General features: G+C 46.2%; 1 protein-coding gene across 2 annotated transcripts in view; it reads left to right on the top strand.

Annotated features, from left to right (window-relative positions):
• Window positions 1–1,083: 1,083 nt before the first annotated feature.
• Window positions 1,084–20,976, top strand: part of sirt2 (sirtuin 2 (silent mating type information regulation 2, homolog) 2 (S. cerevisiae)) — a 46,582-nt gene continuing 26,689 nt past the window's right edge. The window contains exons 1-6 of one of the 2 annotated variants that reach the window (XM_048522422.2): window positions 1,084–1,312; window positions 11,646–11,683; window positions 13,184–13,232; window positions 16,533–16,649; window positions 17,980–18,021; window positions 19,363–19,469. In XM_048522422.2, the coding sequence (XP_048378379.1) occupies window position 13,232; window positions 16,533–16,649; window positions 17,980–18,021; window positions 19,363–19,469 (267 nt within the window). In that variant the 5' untranslated portion in view covers window positions 1,084–1,312; window positions 11,646–11,683; window positions 13,184–13,231. Of the gene's footprint in view, window positions 1,313–6,027; window positions 6,161–11,645; window positions 11,684–13,183; window positions 13,233–16,532; window positions 16,650–17,979; window positions 18,022–19,362; window positions 19,470–20,976 lie in introns of those variants that run through there. The other variant, XM_048522420.2, reaches the window with a different exon arrangement.

The raw sequence follows: 20,976 nt of genomic DNA, 5'->3' as shown, positions 1-20,976 counted from the left end.
CCGAAGCGGAGAACCGAGTAAACGAAAACCCCCAACCAAACACATTAAATGTAATAAAGGCGTTTTAAAAAAAGCCTCGTTCCCAGATGTTTCTATGAAGCACCGCAGCGAATTAACCCGCGGCCAACTTGCGGTAAAGGAAAATGGCGCCGACGAGCTTGGGTAGTAACGCGAGATAATTGACGCGACCCCACAGCCAATCGGATCCGCATTACTCCGGGCAGGTGAGCCAATCACGGCAGGAAGTGGGCGGAACCTCCTGCCTCATCATTGCGGCTCCCTTAAAGCATTAAAGGGATCACAGTAGAGTGAATTAAAGTCGGCAGGGATTTTTTGTGAACTTTTATCGTGTCCAAACCACAAGGGACTAGGATGGAGTAAATGGAAAGAAAAGCCCCTTCTGCTTCAGGGGTGTGTAAGATTATCTTTGAACAGGTTGATGGGAAACATCTAAATCTACTACAGGGGCAGGAACTATGATCTCCTGTGGTACAGTGGTAATGTCACTACCTCTGAGCTAGGAGACACAGATTCAAGTCCAACCTACTCCACAGATAAGGAGATGCCTGAACAGATTGATTCGATACAGGAGGGATGTGATCGCACTGGAGAGGGAGCAACAGAGATTGGATTTGATATGATTTATTGTCATGTTTATTTTGTTACAAAATACAGTAAAAAGCATTAATGTGGTGTTGCCATTCGCTGGTGTTCTAGAAAAAACAAACCTAAACAAAAAATATAACGGTAGAAGAGTAAAGAAAGTGTTCAATTTCACCATCCTTCTTTTTAAGTGCTTAGCCATTGGCCTGGTGGCCAGGCACAAGACCCCTTCATCACTGCTGGAACAGAAGTCGCCCAATCTTTGGGGCCATCTCCCCTCCACTGACACCGTTGCCACTATGGGTCCTCTCTGGACATCACCAATATAGATGCTGCCAGGTACTGCACCAGCCCGACACTGCCATGAGCCCGCTTTGGGCCCACCATGCCGATGCAGCCATTTTGGACAGGTTTCATAGTGAGCCCAAACTTGCCTCTGCTGCTTCCTCTATGAATCTTTGCTGGATGCAGACATTGCCGAGAACCCATACTCTCCTCTGCCACAGCTGCCGTGTGTCGGTGCTGGGACTGCCTCGTTGTTGCAGAGGCTGACAAGAACCCCAGCTCTCTCCACCACCTCCTTGAATCTGCGCTGGGCCTGACTGAGTCTGCACTGGACCTACCTGTCAACCAGCATGACTTGGAATTGGGCCGAGTCAACTCTGCGTTAGGTCTACTTCCTGCTGATGACCAAGTTCCTCAACAACAGGTAAGTAAAATAGGTAACAAAAAAGTGAGAAAAGAGACAGAGAAGAAAGAGACAAAAAGAAAAAGTGAGAGAGACTTGGGCTCAGAAGCCCAACACCACTGCTGTCTTACTAGAAACGGGGCTTTACCAGAAGAAGGGTCACTTGGACTCCAAATGTTATCTCTGTTTCTCTCTCCACAGATGCTGCCAGACCTGCTGAGTTTCTCCAGCAGTTTCTGTTTTGTTTCAGATTTCCCTGGCACCTGGAAATGGGTGTCACCTGGGCTGGATTGTTTCAGGTTTTGGAGTAGATCTGTAGCTCGGGTTCTGGGTGTTGGGGTTGGTTGGCTCACTGAGCTGGTTTGTTGCTGCGCAGATGTTTTGTTACTGTGCTGGGTAACATCCTCAGTGCAGCCCCCGATGAACTGTCGGTGTGTTTTCCCGCCTGGTTTTTAAACTCTGGAGTCCGTTGAGACGGATTGCCTCACTTCCAGTTTTCCTTCACAGTAGAATGTACGTGGGGTCGAGTTCAAGTGTTTATTAATAGCACACTTCATGGAGTGCCATGCTTCCAGGAATTCTCGTGCTTGTCTCTGCCTGGACTGTCCCCGGATCCTGGTGTTGACCCAGTCACCCAGAGAGTGGTGGATATATGGAATGCTCTGCCCCAGAAGGCAGTGGAGGCCAAGTCTCTGGATACTTTCAAGAAAGAGATAGATAGAGCTCTTAAAGATAGTGGAATCAAGGGTTATGGGGATAAGGCCGGAACAGGATACTGATTGTGGATGATCAGCCATGATCACAATGAATGGTGGTGCTGGCTCGAAGGGCCAAATGGCCTATTCCAGCACCTATTGTCTATTGTCAGTCGAAGTGGTGGTTCTCCTTGTCCATGTGGATTGAGATGAGTGAGTACTGGTCGTGTCATTTTGTAGCCAGTTGGTGTTCATGTGCTCTTGTTAATTTCCTTCCTGTTTGTCCGCTGTAGTGTTTCTCGCAGTCTCTGCAGGGAATCTTGTAGATGGCATTGGTCCTGTGCATGGTGGGGGAGTGGGTCTTTAGTTCGGGTGAGCAGTTGTCGTAGGGTTGTGGGTTTGTGTGCCACTCTGATGCCCAATGGTCATAGGAGTCATGTGGTGAGTTCTGACGTGTTCCTGATGATGTAGGGTAGTGTGATGAGTGTGTTGGGGTGTGTAGAATCTTTTTGATGCTGTACCTGTAGGCATCTCCTGACCCAGTTTTTTGGATATCCATTATCCTCGAACAGTGTTTCAGTTAAGAGAGATTGGATTGATTTGGGGTTGTTTTCCTTGGAGGATGGGAGATTGTGGAGGGACATGATGGAGATATGTAAAATTACAAGGGCATGGTTAGGGCTAGCCAGGAGTTTCTTTACCTTTTGGTGGAGAGATCGATGACTTGGGTGGGGTGGGGGGGGGGGAAACTGATTTAGGGGAAGGGGCAGAAGATTGACAGGATATGTGAAGAAAAACAATTTCACCCAGAGGATGGTGAGAATCTCACACTCGTTGCCTGTAAGGCGGAGTAGAGAGACAATGGATGAGTGACCATTTTTTTTTGACAGACTGTGAGGCTTTTCCTGTGCTGTAGGCCTGCATGGCTGTCTGGAGAAACTGTGCCTGTTTGCAAAAGGCCTGAGGACAACAGGGCACCGATTTTAATGTGTTCCCCAAAAGAAAGTGACTGTTGGAAAATGCTTTTCTAGGCAGTGTACTGTGAGGTTTTGGATTGCGCTGGCTGACTGGGTGCTGGAGACGGATTCCACCAAGGCATTCCAAAGGAATCTCGACTGTTATCAGGAATGGAAAAATGTGCGGAATTCTGGGGACAAGACAGGAAAAAAAGCAAACTTACAGGATCCATATCCGTCTGTTCCTTTCTTGTTCATGTATTCTTCCAGTTGCTTCTTGAATGTTGCTATTGCATCTGCTTCCCCCCCCACATGCAAGCACAGTCCAGGCGCTCAGCACCCTCTGTGTGAAAACCCTGCCTCGCACATCTCTTTTAAACATATCCCTACCACCCCTCACCTTGGACCTGTGTCTCTCCCAGTAACTGTCTCCTCCACCCTGGGAAAAAGCCTCACACTTTCCACTCTATCCATGCCATTCACAATCTTATAAACTTCTAACAGGTCTCCCCTCAACCTCCTGCATTCCAGTGAAAACAGACCCAGTCTATCCAAGAGATAGCAAGAACTGCTGATACTGGTGTCAGAGATAACACAGTGTGGAGCTGGAGGAACACAGCGGGCCAGGCAGCATCAGCGGAGCAGGAATGTTGATGTTTCAGGTCAGGATCCTCCTTCAGAAACAGGGAGGGAGAAGGGACCTCAGAAATAAATAGGGAGGAGGGGTGGGGCTGGGGAAGGCTTGGGGGATGGTGATAGGTGAGTCCAGGTAGGGAGTGGTGGGGATCGGTCAGTGAAGTGGGCAGGGCGGAGGGGTGGGAGAGAAGATGGACAGGTTAAGGGGACAGGGATGAGAGGGAGGGTTGGACTTGGGATGAGGCCGCAGTGGGGAGAACATCCCATGATCAACCCTCCTTCCCTATCTGCGTCTCCATGACCTGACACAACCTGTCCATCTTCTCTCCCACCTATCTGCCCTCCTACATCACTGACCAATCCCCACCACTGCCTACCTGCGCTCACTTATCACCATCCCACTCCTCTCTCTCTATTTATTTCTGACCTCCCTTTTCCCTCCCCCATTTCTGAAGAAGGGTCCCAACCCAAAACGTCAACTTTCCTGCTCCTCTGATGCTGCCCGGCCTACTGTGTTCCTCCAGCTCCACACTATTATTTCTAAATTTTAGGTCTATCTGCATGGTGTAAGGAGATGTTTGAGATTTTATAAATTCCAGATATTTGGGCACAGCCATCAACAATACAGCCATATAAGGCTGGAAAAATGCTGCAGAAGGTACACTGTAAATATTTGAAATCATCTCTCTAAGGATACTAATGGATCATAAAAGACCAATATGAAGATCCCTTATTCATTTATCTCTCAAGTGGGCATAAAAGATTGCAATGCACTTCAAAGGAGTGAGTTATTTCTGTTATCCTGGGTAATTTATGCCTCAATATAACAAAAAAACCTTATAATCCTTACAGTGTGGAAGCAGGCCATTCAGCCCATTGAGTCTACAGACTCTCCAAAGAGCATTCCATCCACATTTAACTCCCTAACCCATAATTTTGCATTTCCCATAGCTAATCCACCTAGCCTACACATCCCTGGACACTACTGGCACTTTCCCATGGCCAATCCACCTAACCTGCACTTTGGTCTGTGGGAAGAAACCACAGCATCTCGAGGAAACCCATGCAGACAAAAGGAGAATGTGCAAACTCCACACAGACGTTACCTGAGAGTGGAATCAAGCCTGGGCCTGTGGAGCTGTGAGGCAGCAGTACTAACCACTGAGCCACCGTGATAGCCTAATCTAGCTCACTGTCAAATTCTGAATTAGAGACTTGGAAAAAGTTCAGAAAAGATCTACAAGGATTTTGGAGAATTTTAACTATAGGGAGAGGCCGAATAGGCTGGGGCTAGTAGCATTGTAGGTTGAGGGGCAATGTATATAAAGGTTTATGAAATCATGATGGGCATGGATAAGGTGAATAGTCAATGTCTATTTCCCCAGGATGGGGAGTCCAAAACTAGAGGGAATAGCTTTAAGGTGAGAGGGTGAAGATTTAAAAGGAACCTGAGGGGCAACTTTTTCACCCAGAGGGTGGTGTGTGTATGGAATGAGCTGCCAGAGGAAGTGGTGGGGGCTGGTACAATTACAACATTTAAAACGCATCTGGATGGGGACATGAATAGGAAGGGTTTGGAGGGATATGGGCCTAATGCAAGCAAATGGGACCAGATTTATTTAGGATATTTGTTCAGCATGGATGAGTTGGATTGAAGTGTCTGTTTCTGTCTCAGATATCTCTATGACTGTAATCACTTTGGGAACCCTTGACAAAGAATGTTTTTTTTTCCCTGATGTCACTGTGGCTCAGTGGTTAGTATTGCTGCCTCACAGCTCCAGGAACCTGGGTTTGATTCCAGTTGAGGGTGATTGTCTGTGTAGGGTTTGAACATTCTCCCCGTGTCAGTGTGGGTTTCCTCCAACAGTCCAAAGATGTGCAGGTTAGGGTGGATCGGCCATGGGAAAATTGCCAGTAATGTCCAATAATGTGAAGACAAGGTGGATTAGCCATGGGGATAATGGGGTTACAGCAACAGGGTAGGGGAGTGGGTCTGGGCGGGGTACTCTTCAGTGTCAGTGTAGACTTGATGGGCTGAAGGGCCTGCTTCCACACTGTAGGAATTCCATGATCACACCTTCAGGATTTGGAAAATGGGATTCCCTTGCTGATTATGGACATTCTCCCTCAGAAAGGTAGTTTTGGAACTAAAGCTGACCCCCAACACACCCCTCAGCAAAGCTGCAGGGACTGAGTCACAAACTCTAATTGTGTCATCACTTCTGCTCAAAGTTAGGCATCGCAGAGATGTTTCAGTGGGTCAAAAAGCATGGCACAAGGCTTTCTCCCCCCTCCATGAACGTTATGATTGTTTTCTCTAATGCAGCCATTGTATTCTTTATATTGTTTGTCTTTGTCCTCCTCCTTATTGACCGTATGGAGATAGTCACCAGGGACACGTCCCAGCACAGCATCCAGCCCTTTAACACCAACCCATAGGGCGGAACCTTTCCTCGGGGTCCACGTCCTTCCAGCCGGACACATTTCGGGTTGAGCAGTTTGGGAGACCGGCGGAGGAGACTGGGTGAAAGCGGCAGCGGTGGGGGACCGACGACAGATGTTCCCGATGTCGGAATCGAAAGGTGAAAGGCGGATTGAAGCCCGCAGACCGGGGAGGTGGGGGGTTAGACGGGTAGACGGCGCCACATTCCGTCAAAGAGCCGCCTCTATCCGTCTCCATGGGGCCGGAAACAAAATGGCGCCGGCTGGCTGGCTGGACGTGAATGGGGCGTTGCCGGGTGACGGTACGTGACTGACGGCATTCTGGGCCAATGGAGACGGCGCGTCCGTTGGCTTCATTGAACCGGAAGCCTATCAGAAGAGCGGGGAGGCGGGGCTCAACCACAAATCCCTTCAAGGGGTGAATTGAAGAGGCTGGAAACAATGGAGGAGGCCGTTCAGCCCATACCAGCTGGGGGATAGCACTGAGCCCATAGGAGCTGCGAGGGGAGGTGGCCATTTGGCCCATAGCGAATAGGATCTTGTGGGGATTCTACCCTGTTGAATCTGCTCTGCCACTCAGACCATGATCTATCATCATGTCACTATCCCATTCCAACTCAATGTCCCCTGTTCTCTTTAAGTTTACCTCCTCCCACCCACCCTTCTGCAAAAATTCCATCCCCATTCCCAATTCCTTTGCCTCTGCTCCCAGGATGCGGCATCCCACTCCCACACGTCCCAGATGTCCAAGTTCTTCAAGGACCGCAACTTTCCCCCCACAGTGGTCGAGAACGCCCTTGACCGCGTCTCCCGCATTTCCCGCAACACATCCCTCACACCCCACAACCGCCCCAAGAGGATCCCCCTCGTTCTCACACACCACCCCACCAACCTCCGGATACAACGCATCATCCTCCAACACTTCCGCCATTTACAATCCGACCCCACCACCCAAGACATTTTTCCATCCCCACCCTTGTCTGCTTTCCGGAGAGACCACTCTCTCCGCGACTCCCTTGTCCGCTCCACACTCCCCTCCAACCCCACCACACCCGGCACCTTCCCCTGCAATAGCAGGAAGTGCTGCACTTGCCCCCACACCTCCTCCCTCACCCCTATCCCAGGCCCCAAGATGACCTTCCATATCAAGCAGATGTTCACCTGCACATCTGCCAATGTGGTATACGGTATCCATTGTACCCGGTGTGGCTCCCTCTACATTGGGGAAACCAAGTGGAGACTTGGGGACCACTTTGCAGAACACCTGCACTCGGTTCGCAATAAACAACTGCACCTCCCAGTTGCAAACCATTTCCACTCCTCCCTCCCATTCTTTAGATGACATGTCCATCCTGGGCCTCCTTCAGTGAGTGCCACAATGATGCCACCCGAAGGTTGCAGGAACAGTAACTCATATTCTGCTTGGGAACCTGCAGCCTAATGGTGTCAATGTGGATTTCACCAGCTTCAAAATCTCCCCTTCCCCCACTGCATCCCAAAACCAGCCCAGCTCGCCCCCGCCTGCCTAACCTGTTCTTCCTCTCACCTATCCCGTCCTGCCACCTCAAGCTGCACCTCCATTTCCTACCTACTCACCTCATCCCACCCCCTTGACCTGTCCGTCCTCCCCAGACTGACCTATCCCCTCCCTATCTCCCGACCTATACTCTCCACCTATTTTCTCCTCCATCCATCTTCAGTCTGCCTCCCCCTCTCTCCCTGTTTATTTCAGAATCCTCTACCCATCTCCCTTTTCTGATGAAGGGTCTATGCCCAAAACGTCAGCTTTTGTGCTCCTAAGATGTTGCTTGGCCTGCTGTGTTCATCCAGCCCCACACTTTGTTATCTTGGATTCTGCAGCATCTGCAGTTCCCATTATCTCTCATTCTTGAAACTGTTGGGTGATTTGAGACAAACACAAACAGACACTTCTGGAGAAACTCGGCGAGTCTTGCAGTGGAGAGAAAACGGCATTAAAGTTTTTGAGGTAGTAAGAACTGCTGATGCTGGAGTCAAACATCACACGGTGTGGAGCCGGAGGAACACAGTGGGCCAGGCAGCATCAAAGGAGCAGGAAAGTTGACGATTTGGTGTCAAGACCCTTCTTTAGAAATGGAAGCAGGTCTTGCCACAAAATGTCAACATTAACGTTTTGAGCCCTCCTTCAGAAGCCAATGGCTGAGCTTCCACAGCCTTCTGGGAGACAGAATCCCAAAATATTCATCATCATCTGAGTGAAGAAACTCCTTTTCATCTCAGTCCTAAATGGCTTACCCATTATCACGTGGTAATATTCCCAGATTTTAGATTCGGGGGTTATGTTGTGTAGGTTCCAATTTAGTTGTCTCTTATTTTTCAGAACTCTTCAGCAGTACAGATCCAGCCTCCTTAAGCGCTCCTCATCAAACAGTCCTGCCATCCCGGGGTTAATCTGAGGTTCCTTGATTGCACTTTCTCAATGGCAAATAGATCTTAATTCAGGGGACCAAGTCTGTGCACAGTACTGTAGGTGAGGCCTCCCCAAGGCTGTATACAACTGTTGCAAGGCTGCTTTAACTGTTGCACTCCAATCCCTTTGAGGTGAATGCCAGCACATCATTTGCCTTCCTAATAGCTTGCTGTATCTGCACGCCAGCTTTTAGAATCGGGGACCCCCCTCAGCAGCCTTTTCAGTTCGGAAGCTGCTGACTTTTGTTTCTGGTGTGTCTCCAAGGTGACAGTAGAATCAATTAACTTGGCTGAGCTGTGAATGAACCAAAGTGTGTAAAATTATCCTCGCCACTGAGTTCTTGTAGCTCTTGCATGTATTGAAATTGTATGCATTTATATAGTCCCTTTCACAAGGCCATTCAAAGGCACTTTACAACAGTGACTACTTTGTTGACTGTAATGTGAATTTGGCAATGTGGAAAAGGGCAACAAACATTTCTCCGTGTGTCTCCAAGCATCTGGACGGGTATATTAATAGGAAGGGTTTAGAGGGATCTGGACCAAATGCTGGCAAGTGGAACTAGATTAATTTATGGTATCTGGTTGGCATGGACAAATTGGACCAAAGTGTCATTTCTGTGCAGTCTATCTTAGCACTGCAGTCTCACAGCACCAGGACCCGGGTTCAGTTCCAGCCTCGGGCGACTCTGTGTGGAGTTTGCACATTCTCCGGGTGCTCTGGTTTCCTCCCACAACCCAAAGATGTGCAGGCTAGGTGGATTGGCCATGCTAAATTTCCCGTGGTGTTTAGGGGTGTGTGGGTTATAGGGGGATGCTTCAAGGGGCGGTGTGGACTTGTTGGGCCGAAGGGCCTGTTTCCACACTGTAGGGAATCTAATCTAATCTAATGACTGTATATTATCATCCACTTGAGATCAGGATATCTGGAAAGTGTTCAGCCTTTATGCTGTCTGTCTCATCACCAGTGCTGCTCAATATGCTGTGTATTTCCAGCATGATGTTTAGCTTATAGTTCAGGTTCCCAGCATCCATAGTATTTTCCTTTTGGGTTAGAAATTCTTCTGCTTCATTAGTTAATTCTCCTTTCCAGTCCAATTTCACTGCTGTTGGCCTCCTCCAGTTTTCTTAGTGTTACCCAGTTTAATTTCAGCATGAATTCAATGGGCTGAATGTCCTGCCTCAGCACAGTAATTGCAATGATGAGAATATGATTTAGGATTTTGATGAGAACATTTACAGTCTTTCTGCCTCCATGTTGCGTTCCAACAATTCCAGAACATTATGTTTGCACCCAACTTGTTTTTTTTTCTTTTTGAATACTAATGTTTGGTAATGATTTTCATTTCTCCCATTTTATTACCTCCTCTCCTCTGATCTGTTGTTCCTCCAATTGCCCTGTTGCCATTCAAATAAAAATAAATACTGTGGGTACTGTAAAATCTGAAATGGAAGGAGAAATTGCTGGAGAAACTCACCAGGTCTGCAGCGTCTGAGGAGAAAGAAACAGTTAATGTTTTGAGTCTGATGTGACTTCTTTAGAATCACAGCATACTTGTGGCACGGTTTTGAGGAAAAGCTGTATCATTTAAGGCCGAGAGATTGATTCTCGATTGGTAGAGGAATCAAAGGTGATGGGGAAGACACAGGAAAGTGGATATGAGGAATATTAGGAACAAAAACAGGAGTTGCTGGCAAAGCTCAGCAAGTCTGGCAGCATCTGTGAAGGAGAAAAAGGAGTTAATGTTTTGGGAGTGGTAACCCTTCCTCAGAATATCAGATCAGCCATGAGCATACTGAATGACAGAGCAGGCTTGAGGGGCTGAATGGCCTGTTCCTGTTGCTAAAAATGTTAACTCTTGTGTCTTTCCATTGATCCTCTTCAGCACTTTCTGTTTTTATTACTGTTTGATGGAATTTTCGTTGGAAGGGAGGAAATCATATTCGTTTCCAAAAGAGATACGAGAATTTTTATTTATAAACTTCTGTTCTGTGGATAGATTGAAGAAGTTGGGATTGTTTTACTTGGAGAAAATAAGGCTGATATCCGGACAATGTAGATGGGAGAAACCATTGGCCCTAATGAAAGGATTGAGATATGAAAACCATTGGCAAAAGAAGCACACAGGACATGAGAAAACCATTTTTGACACAGTGCTCTCAGGTAGACAGGGTGGTTAAACAGGTGTTTAGCACGCTTGCCTTCGTTGCTCAGACCGTTGAGTGTAGGAGTTGGGACGTCGTGTTGAAATTGTACAGGATGTTGAAGAGGCCTCTTCTCAAGCACTGTGTCCCATTTTGGTTGCCCTGTTACAGGTCGGATATTACTAAACTGGAGAGCGTTCAGAAAAGATTTACCTGGGAATAGAAGGTTTGAATTATGTGGAGAGGCTGTAACAAGTTGAGGTGTGACCTTATTGAGGTTGAGGTTTTTAAAATCATGAAAGGTATAGAAGAGGTGAATAGCATAGCAGGTGTGTTTTCCTAGGGTGGGGGATTTCAAGACTAGGAGCGTATTTTTAAAGCGAGAGGAGAAAGGTTTAACAAGGATATGAGCGGCAAAAGTTGCTTTCACACACAGGATGGTTCACATGTGGAATGAACATCCAGAGAAAGTGGTTTGATGCAAGTACAAGTACAGTTACAACATTTAAAAGACATTTGGGTACGTACATCAACAGGAAAGGCTTGGAGGGATATGGGCCAGGATTAGGGACTAGTTTAGTTTGGGATTATGGTCAGCAATGACTCGTTAGTCTGAAGGGTCTGTTTCTGTGCTGTGTGACTCTTGTAGCAGTTGAGGTATGGCTTGCGCTACCCGAGTGTGCGATGGAGGCTGCTTCAGTCAGGGCTTTCAGAATGGAATTAAACTGCAAGCTGAAAAGTAAGGACGCGCAGGGCCAGAGGGAGAAGATGCGCCCTGTAGCACGAAGTGAATTGCTCATTTGGAGAACCAGTGCAGGCATGCTGCCCTGGGTGGCTTCCTCCTGCTCTCCAACAGTTCTATGATTCTGGTCTAGTGTTGTCCCCAGTTGGTGAGGTTGTGTAGTGAATGAATGGAGAAAGCATTCTGTCAATTTCTTTTCATTCTGTAGCTGGTGGGTACGCCTTTATCCCTTTTTATTCTATCCGTGATCCAAATTACTCATTCAAAATGTGTTTCTTGTCTTTCTGCAGATCCAGAACTGAAGACAGACGCTAACTCTGGAAGTGAGGTACCTAAATAGTATGCTCATGTATTCCGAAAATGCATCTTAGGGACTCTAGAATTTTGTAATTAATTCTGATCCCAAAATATCCATTCTGTTTCAATATATAGAGGGTGTAGGTTTAAGGTGAGAGCTGAAAGATATGAAAGAGACCCAAAGGGCAACTTTTTCACACAGAGGGTGGTGCGTGTATGGAATGAGCTGCCAGAGGAAGTGGTGGAGGCTGGTACAGTTACATTTAAAAGGTATGCGTACATGACTTGGGAGGATTTAGAGAGATATGGGCCAAATGCTGGCAGATGAGACTAAATTAATTGAAGATATGTGGTCAGCATGGACCAGTTGGATCGAAGGGTCTGTTTCCATTCTGTACAACTCCACTCTATGACTCAATCTGATGTAGTGCTTTTAAAGGAATAAAACCTGTCAGTTTACTCCAGTGGTACTTCCAAATTGATACTAAGCCGGTAAAGTGATATTCGGGCAAATGACCAAAACAGGTCACTATGAAGTAGCATCTTGAAAGAAGAGAGACATAGAGCGCTGATAAAGTTCACAGTTCAGGGTCCAGGTAACTGAAGACTCAGTCATCATGGTGGAGCATTAAAATTGGGGATGTTCAAGAAGCTGGGATTAAGAGAGTGCAGAAGGTTGTGCAGCTGGAGGAGATTCCAGAGAGAGGGAATGCGGCGAGGCCTGTAGAATATTCAGCCATCATGTAACCAAATGGCGGAACAGCCTCATGGAGCCACATGACCTATTCCTGCTCCTATTCCTAACTTCCTAATGTAAACAAGGATTTGTCTCGCCATTCCATTGGTGTCACTAGGTCAAAACTTTGGAATTTCCTCCCTAAGGGTATCATAGGTCCACTTACAGCACACAGACAGCAGCGGTTCAAGAAGCTAGCTCACCCCCACCTTCTCAAGGGGCAACCAGGGGATGGGCAATAAATGCTGAGCCCAGCGTGCGACACCCACATCCCATGAGTACATTGGAAAATTATAGAAGAAAATCTTTGGGGCACTCATCAAAGTAGTGCAGGGGTGTTCTCCCCGTAACCTGGCCAGCAGTTGTACCTCAGCACCCCCCTTAACTAAATAGATTAGCTGGTGCCTTGTGTTATGACTGACTACATTTTCAAAGATACACAACTATAATGTGCTTCATGATGTCTTGAGGATGTGGAAGATGCTATCTAGCTGCACTTCTCCTTCAGTGCACAGTATTTTGCTGCAAGTGGCCACATCAACTCCGCTTTCCGGCCCGTTCCAATACCCCTCTGAGACCAAATGAAGAGCTTCATTGCAGATGGGAAGCTCCTGTGGCAGTGCAGCCTTCCCTCCGTACGGCACTGAAGTGGTGGGCGAGATTGTGTGCTCAATGTCACACCATTCAAAGGGAGAAAGATCTGTGTTAGAAGCAGTGGGAACGAGCAATGCTGTATTGTAAATTGTTCCAGTTGAACTTATACAGCAACTTTGAGCAGTTTTCTCCGTCTTTCAGAACTCGGAATCTCAAGGAGAAGCGAGTGAGTCATCTGATGTTTCTGAAAGTAAGTATGGTTTTTATCAGTGCAGTCTCACCGACTGGTCATGTATTTTATTTGTATTTCTCATCCTTTTGTTGCCCCATTCTCCCCTTACCCTGCGAGTCTGAAGCTGTCACCGTAGTGTTGGAATGTGTCACCACATCCAGGACTGAGTGGCCGCCCTGAGGCAAGCTGCACATTATTTGTCAGGCAGGGCAAATCACAAATTTTCTCTCGAGTTTCTGACGGGCCGGGTTGTGGTGACCTGGGAATGTCACTGGGCTAGAAATCAAGAGCTAACACTAGTTCGAATCCCTTCGCAGTAGCTGGCAGAGTTCAAAAAGGTTGCTTCAGGAAAGAAAAAAATCCCCAGCTGGTTGACCAATATTCTTTCAGGAAGGAAGTCTGCCATCCTTCCCTGCTCTAGCCTCCATATTGATTCCTGATCCACAGCAATGTTGTTGACTCTCAGCTGCCTTCTGAAAAGTTCCCAGCAAAGCTCCTCAGCTTCAGGGCGAATTGGGGACGGGCATCAAGTTGCCGCCCGTGTTTCCATTTCCAAAGGCTAAATTTTAAAGTCAGAACCATGGATCCTTGCTTTTGGATTTTGCTCATGAAGTGTCAACCCTGATAGCTTTTATTATGAGATAGTAAGAACTGCCAATGTTGCGAGTCAGAGATAACACAGTGTGGAGCTGGAGAAACACAGCAGGCCGAGCAGGAAAGCTGACATTTCGGGTCAGGACCCTTCTTCAGAATGTTGTTTGAGAAAGGCCGAAAGTAAATTTTTAAAATTTAGTCTGTAAAATATGTTGGGAAATCTGTCATCACCACATAGCTTTCTATTGACAGTAAAATAAAGTGCAAGGCAGGGCTGCTGATACGCAAAGTGTGGGCAGCATCAAGTGTGGCAGCGTGGAAGGAGATCGATAGCCCTACACATGGCCTTTCTGAGGCCCTTAACTCAAGCAAACAATACAGGAAGCTGAAGTTGAACATTTGAAATAGGCTCTTTAACTTGAACCGGCAAGATTTCTGATCCAGTGGAGGCAGGTGGGATGAGCCGGATTAGATACTTAACAACCAACACTGACATGGTGGGTCGAATGGGCTCCTTCCACGCTGAATTTTCAATGGTTTATCCAGTGATAACACTGTGTGTTTTCGCAGAGACATGGGTTATGGACTATCATTGAATGTTCTAAAACGGTGATAATTTTCAACATTTTTTGCTGTGAGTTTTGATTCCGAAACACGATCGGATGAGGACAAGGTCCTTGTGGTCACCAAAAGCTGTTCATGACCTTCAGGGCCATAAGTTGCCCAGCCAAGTTAAATCCAGGAGTCACACGCTTAAGCCTGATGACTCATGTGAGCTGTCATAAATGTGACCAGAGATAAGCAGTGAGATCAGTCTCTAGAAGGGGGAATAAACAACTTGCTGCTCATCAGTTTGGGAAAACAAGAGGCTACTTCTGAGTACAGTCTTCTCTCCCAATAGTGAGTGGACAGTCAATTTGTTTAGTTATGTTTAGAATGGTAGGAGGGAGATTCATTTTATTCTTTCACGAGATATGGGTCGTGCAGACAATTGGTTACTCAAACTCAAAAGTATTCTTGAATTGAGTGGCTTGCAAGGCACTTCAGGGTCAACCGCATTGCTGTGGGCCTGGAGTCTCATGTATTGCAGATCTGATGTGAATTTCCTACCATAGAGGACACCTGTGAACCAGATGGGCTTTTATGACAATCGATGATAACCTCAGTAATGGTGACCGTGACAACTGAACGTAACATCAGCTGCTGTGGTAGGATTTGAACCCACGTCCTTACACCATTAGCTGAGGCCTCAGGATTCCCAGTACAGTTACAATACCACTATGCTGCTGTCTTGCTCCTCCTCTATCTATGTAGCGGCTAAATAAGTTTGTATGAACTCTTGACTGCTTGAAGTGTTCAGCGAATGATGATTAAAACTGGAGCATAAAATATATTCGAAAGAATCTCCTATAGGGCAGAAATCCAGACGTGCTGCACTCCATCAGACATCCTGTACAGCAGTTTAAGCAATGCCATAAGTGTTCTGCTGGTATTTGTATTTAAAATGGTAAAGTCTAACCAGATCATGGGACCACTGACTCATTATAGCGAGACAACAGGTGATTTAACCTGAGGGTTACCACACTTCAGGCAGGGGAGAGGTTGAGAAAGACAGTCTTTCATGGTAACCTCATTTGGTGTGGAAACTGAACCCAGACTGTTGATGCCACTCTGCATTGCAGGGATGGGACAGTGTCTCAGTGGTTAGCACTGCTGCTTCACAGCGCCAGGGACCCAGGATTGATTCCCCACCCCCACCCCCAAGGTGCCTGTCTATGAGGAATTCTCCCAGTGTCTGCGTGGGTTCCCTCTGGGTGCTCCAGTTTCCTTCCACAGTCCAAAGATGTGCAGGTTAGGGTGGATGGGCCGTGGGGAATTGTCCCAACATGTCCAGGGATGTGCAGGCTGTGTGGGTTAGCCATGGGGAATGCAGGGTTACAGGGATAGGGTGTGGGGTTGAGTCTGGGTCGGTGAAGACTCGATGGGCCAAATGGCCTGCTTCCACACTGTAGGGAATCTGTCATGGGTGGTTGGCAGCTGGCTGAGCTACCTCACCCCTGTATTTAGAGTTTATAATTAAGCAGGGATCAAAATGTGATTTTTGAACAGAAAATACATCATTTGAGTTCAATGTTTTGGCTTGTGCTGTCAAGCTGATTGATGCCAGTCATGGGAGTGAGGGACACTCTGGCTTTAGGCCTGTCGTTCTCCACCATGATTGCTAGAACAATGTCAGGGATGAAGGAGGTGCAAGACTGGAGAATCTGGGATTGTTCTCAGAGGAGAGAACATCAAGGGGATGTTTAATTGAGGTGCTCAAAACCACCAAGAGTTTTGACAAGAAATAATTATGCTCATAATGTTTAAAGAAGTATTTAGATGTGCACTGCTAAAGAGAAACTGCTTCCACCAATAGGAGGGTCAGTAACCAGAGCAACACGTCTTTAAGATAATTGGCAAACAAATGAACAGAGGTTTTGCAAATTTGATTTTATTCCAGTGAGTTCTTGTGATGAGGAATGCACTGCTTGAAAGGATGGTGGAAGCAGATTCATTAACCTTCAGAAGGGTGCTCTTTAAGAGAGAATTTGCAGAGCTGTGGTGGACGAGTGAGGCTTATTTAATGGTCTTTTCAAAGAGCTGAGCCAGGCATGATGGGCTGAATGGCCTCCATCTGTGCTGGAATATTCTGTAACATCTTAATCTCCAACCTTTTCTCCACAGTGGATTTTCTGAGGAATTTGTTGTCGCGTTCACTCAATCTGCGGGAACAGCAACCCAAGAAGGTTTTGGAAGAACTTAGCATCGAAGGAATAGCAAAATACATCCTGAACAACAAATGTAAGTTGCCAATTAAATCTCAAGTGTGTTTTAAGACAAGGATGTTGCTTGCTTTTTAAATGTCCTTCATTTTCTTTTCATGTTTTATTTTAATTGGGAAAACAGCATTTTTTTTCCAGACTTTGCAACTCCACACTACTCCCCCCACCCCATGTCAGTGATAAATTGGAATACTTTCAACAGCTATAACTTGCATTTGTATAGCCCCTTTAACGCAATTAACATCCCAAAGCGCATAACAGGAACAATATGGAGCAAAAGTTGACGCTGAGACATGTAGGCAGATATTAGGACAGGTGACGAAATGCTAAGTCAAAGAGCTGCGAAGCACCTTAAAGGAAGAGAGCGAGATGGCGAGGTTTATGATGGGATTTTTGAGAGCTTAGGACCCTGGCACCTGAAGGCACTACTGTGAGTGGCACAGTGATTAAAGTCTAGACTTCACAAGACCCTGGAATTGGTGAGTGCAACAATCTTGACGGTTGTAGAGCCAGAGGAATGAGGAAATTGAAGGCAATGATAAGAATATTGAATGGAAAGCTACGTCAGACTAGGAGAAAGTAGATGCTGAGTAAAGCTCCCTCAGTAGCTTTGTGACCCAGTAGGTAACATCCCAGCCTCAATTTTTTTTTTAAAGTTATTTTTTAAAAATCCCTGAGGCCTCTCAAGCTGTTTATTGGATCGAAATAGAAAGCTCATCACCTCTGCCTTAAAACATCTCTTTTTCAAAAAAAAACCAGGACACAATACACCTCTTAAATCCATAGTATCGTCACAGTAGTTGCCCGCGAAACTGACCAGGCCATCTCATCCATTTTCAAGGACTTTTATTTAAGAGTCAACTTCATTGCTGTTGGTCTGGAGTCTTACTTAGGCCTGACTGGATAACGAATACAGCTTTCTTTCTCAAAAAGGGATTGGAGAACCAGGTGAGTTTTTAATGACAATAGTTGCCTTTTAGTTCCAGATTTCCGTGAATTTAAGTCTCACTATCTGCCATGGTGGGACTTGAATCTCAGAACTTTAACCAGAACTGGCCCAGTGACAGTACTGCTTCCCCTTGAACTATGAATTCTCACTCTACAGGAACGGAGTTGGAATTCCTGTCTCACCATCCGAAGCTGCAACATTTGACAGGAGGACCATACCCTGAGAGGTAGCCAATAGCAGGCAGTAAGACAAGATTCATATATTTTTAAGCGCACATTTTTATTCATCCTTTCTTCAAGTGTTGTCTGGCGCAATTGAAAAGGAAGAAAACAAGAAAGTATTCTTCTGAGTGTTGATTCATGAATGAACTCTTAAGATTTTTGTTCCCATTTCCTTTCAGGTGAAAAGATTATATGCATGGTCGGAGCTGGCATATCAACATGTAAGTACATGGCTTTCTGTCAACCAGTCTCTTACGGAAGAGGCTCTGAAGATTTATTCTCACCTAAGCTTATTCGTGCAAAGGAATGAGACTGTGTTTCTAGGATTTTGTGTATTTAAAAGAAAATCATGGGATGTGGCTGTCCCTGGCAAGAGCAGCGTTAGTTGCCCATCCCTAATTGTCCGTGATCTAAGTGGCTTGCCTGGACATTTTCAGAGGAAAATTAAGAGTTGACCCTGTCCCTGTGAGCCTGGAGTCGTGTGTAGGCCAGACAAGGGTTTTCGCAATAATCTATGATAGCTTCGTGGAGATCCGCTTAGGGATAAGTCAACCCCGGCTTCTTCCAAACTCTCTCTGTACCGTCTGCTGGGTCGGTGAAGGGCAGGAGGCAGGTACCTGACCCCATGCAGGAGGCAGAAAATGATACACGTTACAAGTTTGATCAGTAGCAATGAAGTCCGCTTTAAGCAATGGCTGGTAGGTGTGAATTAAAAATGTCACTACAGCCAAGCGGGTATCTCACCTGAACCATCACCGAAACACTGGCTTTCAGTCGAAGTTAAGTGGCACCAGTGCCACGGCAGGATTTGAACCTATGTCCCCAGATCTTTAGCCTGAGCCTCTGGCTGACAAGTCCAGCGACATTACCACTGTGTCACCGTTTCCCGGGTTACATACAATGTGACAGACTGAGACTTTGTTAATCCAAGCAGTTGTAGAGACAGTGTAAATCAAGCAAACTTCAGTGTATGTAGTGCCTTTAAAGGTGTCTCAGTATGCTCACAGGAGCATTCGTTTTGACGTTAAACCCCAATTGGACAGCTAGCCAAAGGAAGGAAGAGGCAGAGAGGTTGAGAGAGGGAATTGTAGTGTTTGAGGTCCGGGTAGCTGGAAGTGCTGTTACCAGTGGATAGATTGTCAGTATCAGCAAATATCACAAAAAGCCGGAACTGGAGGAGCGCCGAGATCTCTGACAGCCGACAGAGATTACAGACCTGCGAAAGGGAGGGCAAGGCCAGGGCAGGATTTGAAAACAAGGATAAAAATCTTTAAATTGAGACATTGCGTGACCAGGAGCTAATGTTGGTATGCACTTATTTGCACATGAATCACCTTACGATGGAAACAGTTCTGATGCAGAATCAAAGTTCCATTTTCACACAGAATTGAAGGTAGTTCAGTGTTGAGCCACTGAACAGCCTGGTCAGTTACTGCTTGGCACAGACACTATTTTTCTTCAGAAAATAAAAAAAATGACAGAATTGCAGCCGTTTCTGTTATTTGTTGCTGTTTCTGTTTTCTCTTCATGTGTTTTTTCTGTGTATTCTCTTCCCTGTGCAGCGGCAGGGATCCCTGATTTCCGCAGCCCTGGTACAGGTCTCTACCACAACCTTCAGAAATACCACCTGCCGTATCCAGAGGCAATTTTTGAAACTGATTACTTCAAGGTGATTGTCGCTTGTTTTTCTCATTTTGGATGTTAGCAGTGCGCTGTACCAGAGCTAGACATGAAAATCATGGGTGAGCTGTCCTTACATGAAAGGATTGGTATTGTATCCTTACTGGGATCAGTTAGCTCAGGTGATTTGTGAAGCCAACAGCATGGGTTCAGTTCCTGTACTGCCTGACGTTACCGTGAAGCTCCCACCTTCTCAGCCTGTTCCCTCGCTTGAGATGTGATGAGCCTCAGGTTGAACTCCACACCAGTCATTGTTCACTAATGAGAGAGCTGACCTATGATCCTGTGGGACTATGGTGACTTTACCTTGATACTGTGGAGTGGGAACACTGCTATACTGTCTCTGTCTTTGAGCTGATGCCTGGGAGCATTAGGATAGACCGCTATGTTTGATCATGCTCCTTAAACTCTACTACTTTGACCAAGCTTTGACTAATTATCCCTGTGTGAATTGAAGTCATATTTACTTATATTTCTGCAGAAAAGTCTGCAACATTAAAAGATTGCACCTGCTCAAGTTATTTACATTATAGTTTGGACTTTCAATGTCGGCACTCTCATTTCCAGGATCCAGGCTCAAGTCACGTGTGTGAAAGCTTGAGGACCCCAGAGCAACCTTGTGATGATGTCATGGAGCTATTCCCCGCCACTACTTAATAGCACAGATTGGGCAGCATCAGAAAGCTAGAAGAGGAGAGTTAGATAGAGTTCAGAGAATAGTCCTTTCATAATGTAAGAGAGGGATTAGAGCCTGGTATATTTTAGATTGCCATGGGAAAGAGTATTTGGTGTCAATATTCAACTCTAAAGAAGCCCAAATCTGGAGAAAGTTCTTGACCTTGACTTTTTGCAACCAGCCTGCCTTGAACTCAAACTCTTGGCAGTGGGTATAAAACTGTAAAAACAAATCACCCCATTCCAGGGCTGGAATGGTCAAAGCTGATGCTTCAGTGCTGTACTGAAGGAGCACAACACTGTCGGAGATAGTATCTCTCAGATAAAACTGAAGCCCCATCTGCTTGGTAAGGGGTAGGCCATTTAGAACAGAGTTGAGGAAAAACCTCTTCACCCAGAGAGTGGTGGATATATGGAATGCTCTGCCCCAGAAGGCAGTGGAGGCCAACTTTCTGGATACTTTCAAGAAAGAGATAGATAGAGCTCTTAAAGATAGTGGAATCAAGGGTGATGGGGATAAGGCAGGAACAGGATACTGATTGTGGATGATCAGCCATGATCATAATGAATGGTGGTGCTGGCTCGAAGGGCCAAATGGCCTACTCCAGCACCTATTGTCTATTGCTTGCTATGGTACTGCTTTTAGCAGAGAGGTAGGGAGTTCCCCTTAGTGTTGTAACCAATTTTTATCTTTCAATCAACATCTCACAAACTGATTATCAGATCCTTATCGCATCAGTATTTGTGGAAGCTTGCTCTGTGTAAATAGGTTGTTGCATTTCCTGCACTACATCGGTGACTTCTAAAGTGTTTCACCGACT

The sequence above is a fragment of the Stegostoma tigrinum genome, chromosome 39, assembly GCF_030684315.1.
Source record: "Stegostoma tigrinum isolate sSteTig4 chromosome 39, sSteTig4.hap1, whole genome shotgun sequence".
NCBI classification, from domain to species: domain Eukaryota; kingdom Metazoa; phylum Chordata; class Chondrichthyes; order Orectolobiformes; family Stegostomatidae; genus Stegostoma; species Stegostoma tigrinum.
The sequence above is the reverse complement of the archived record's forward strand: the minus strand, read 5'-3'. Positions and strand labels throughout refer to the sequence as shown.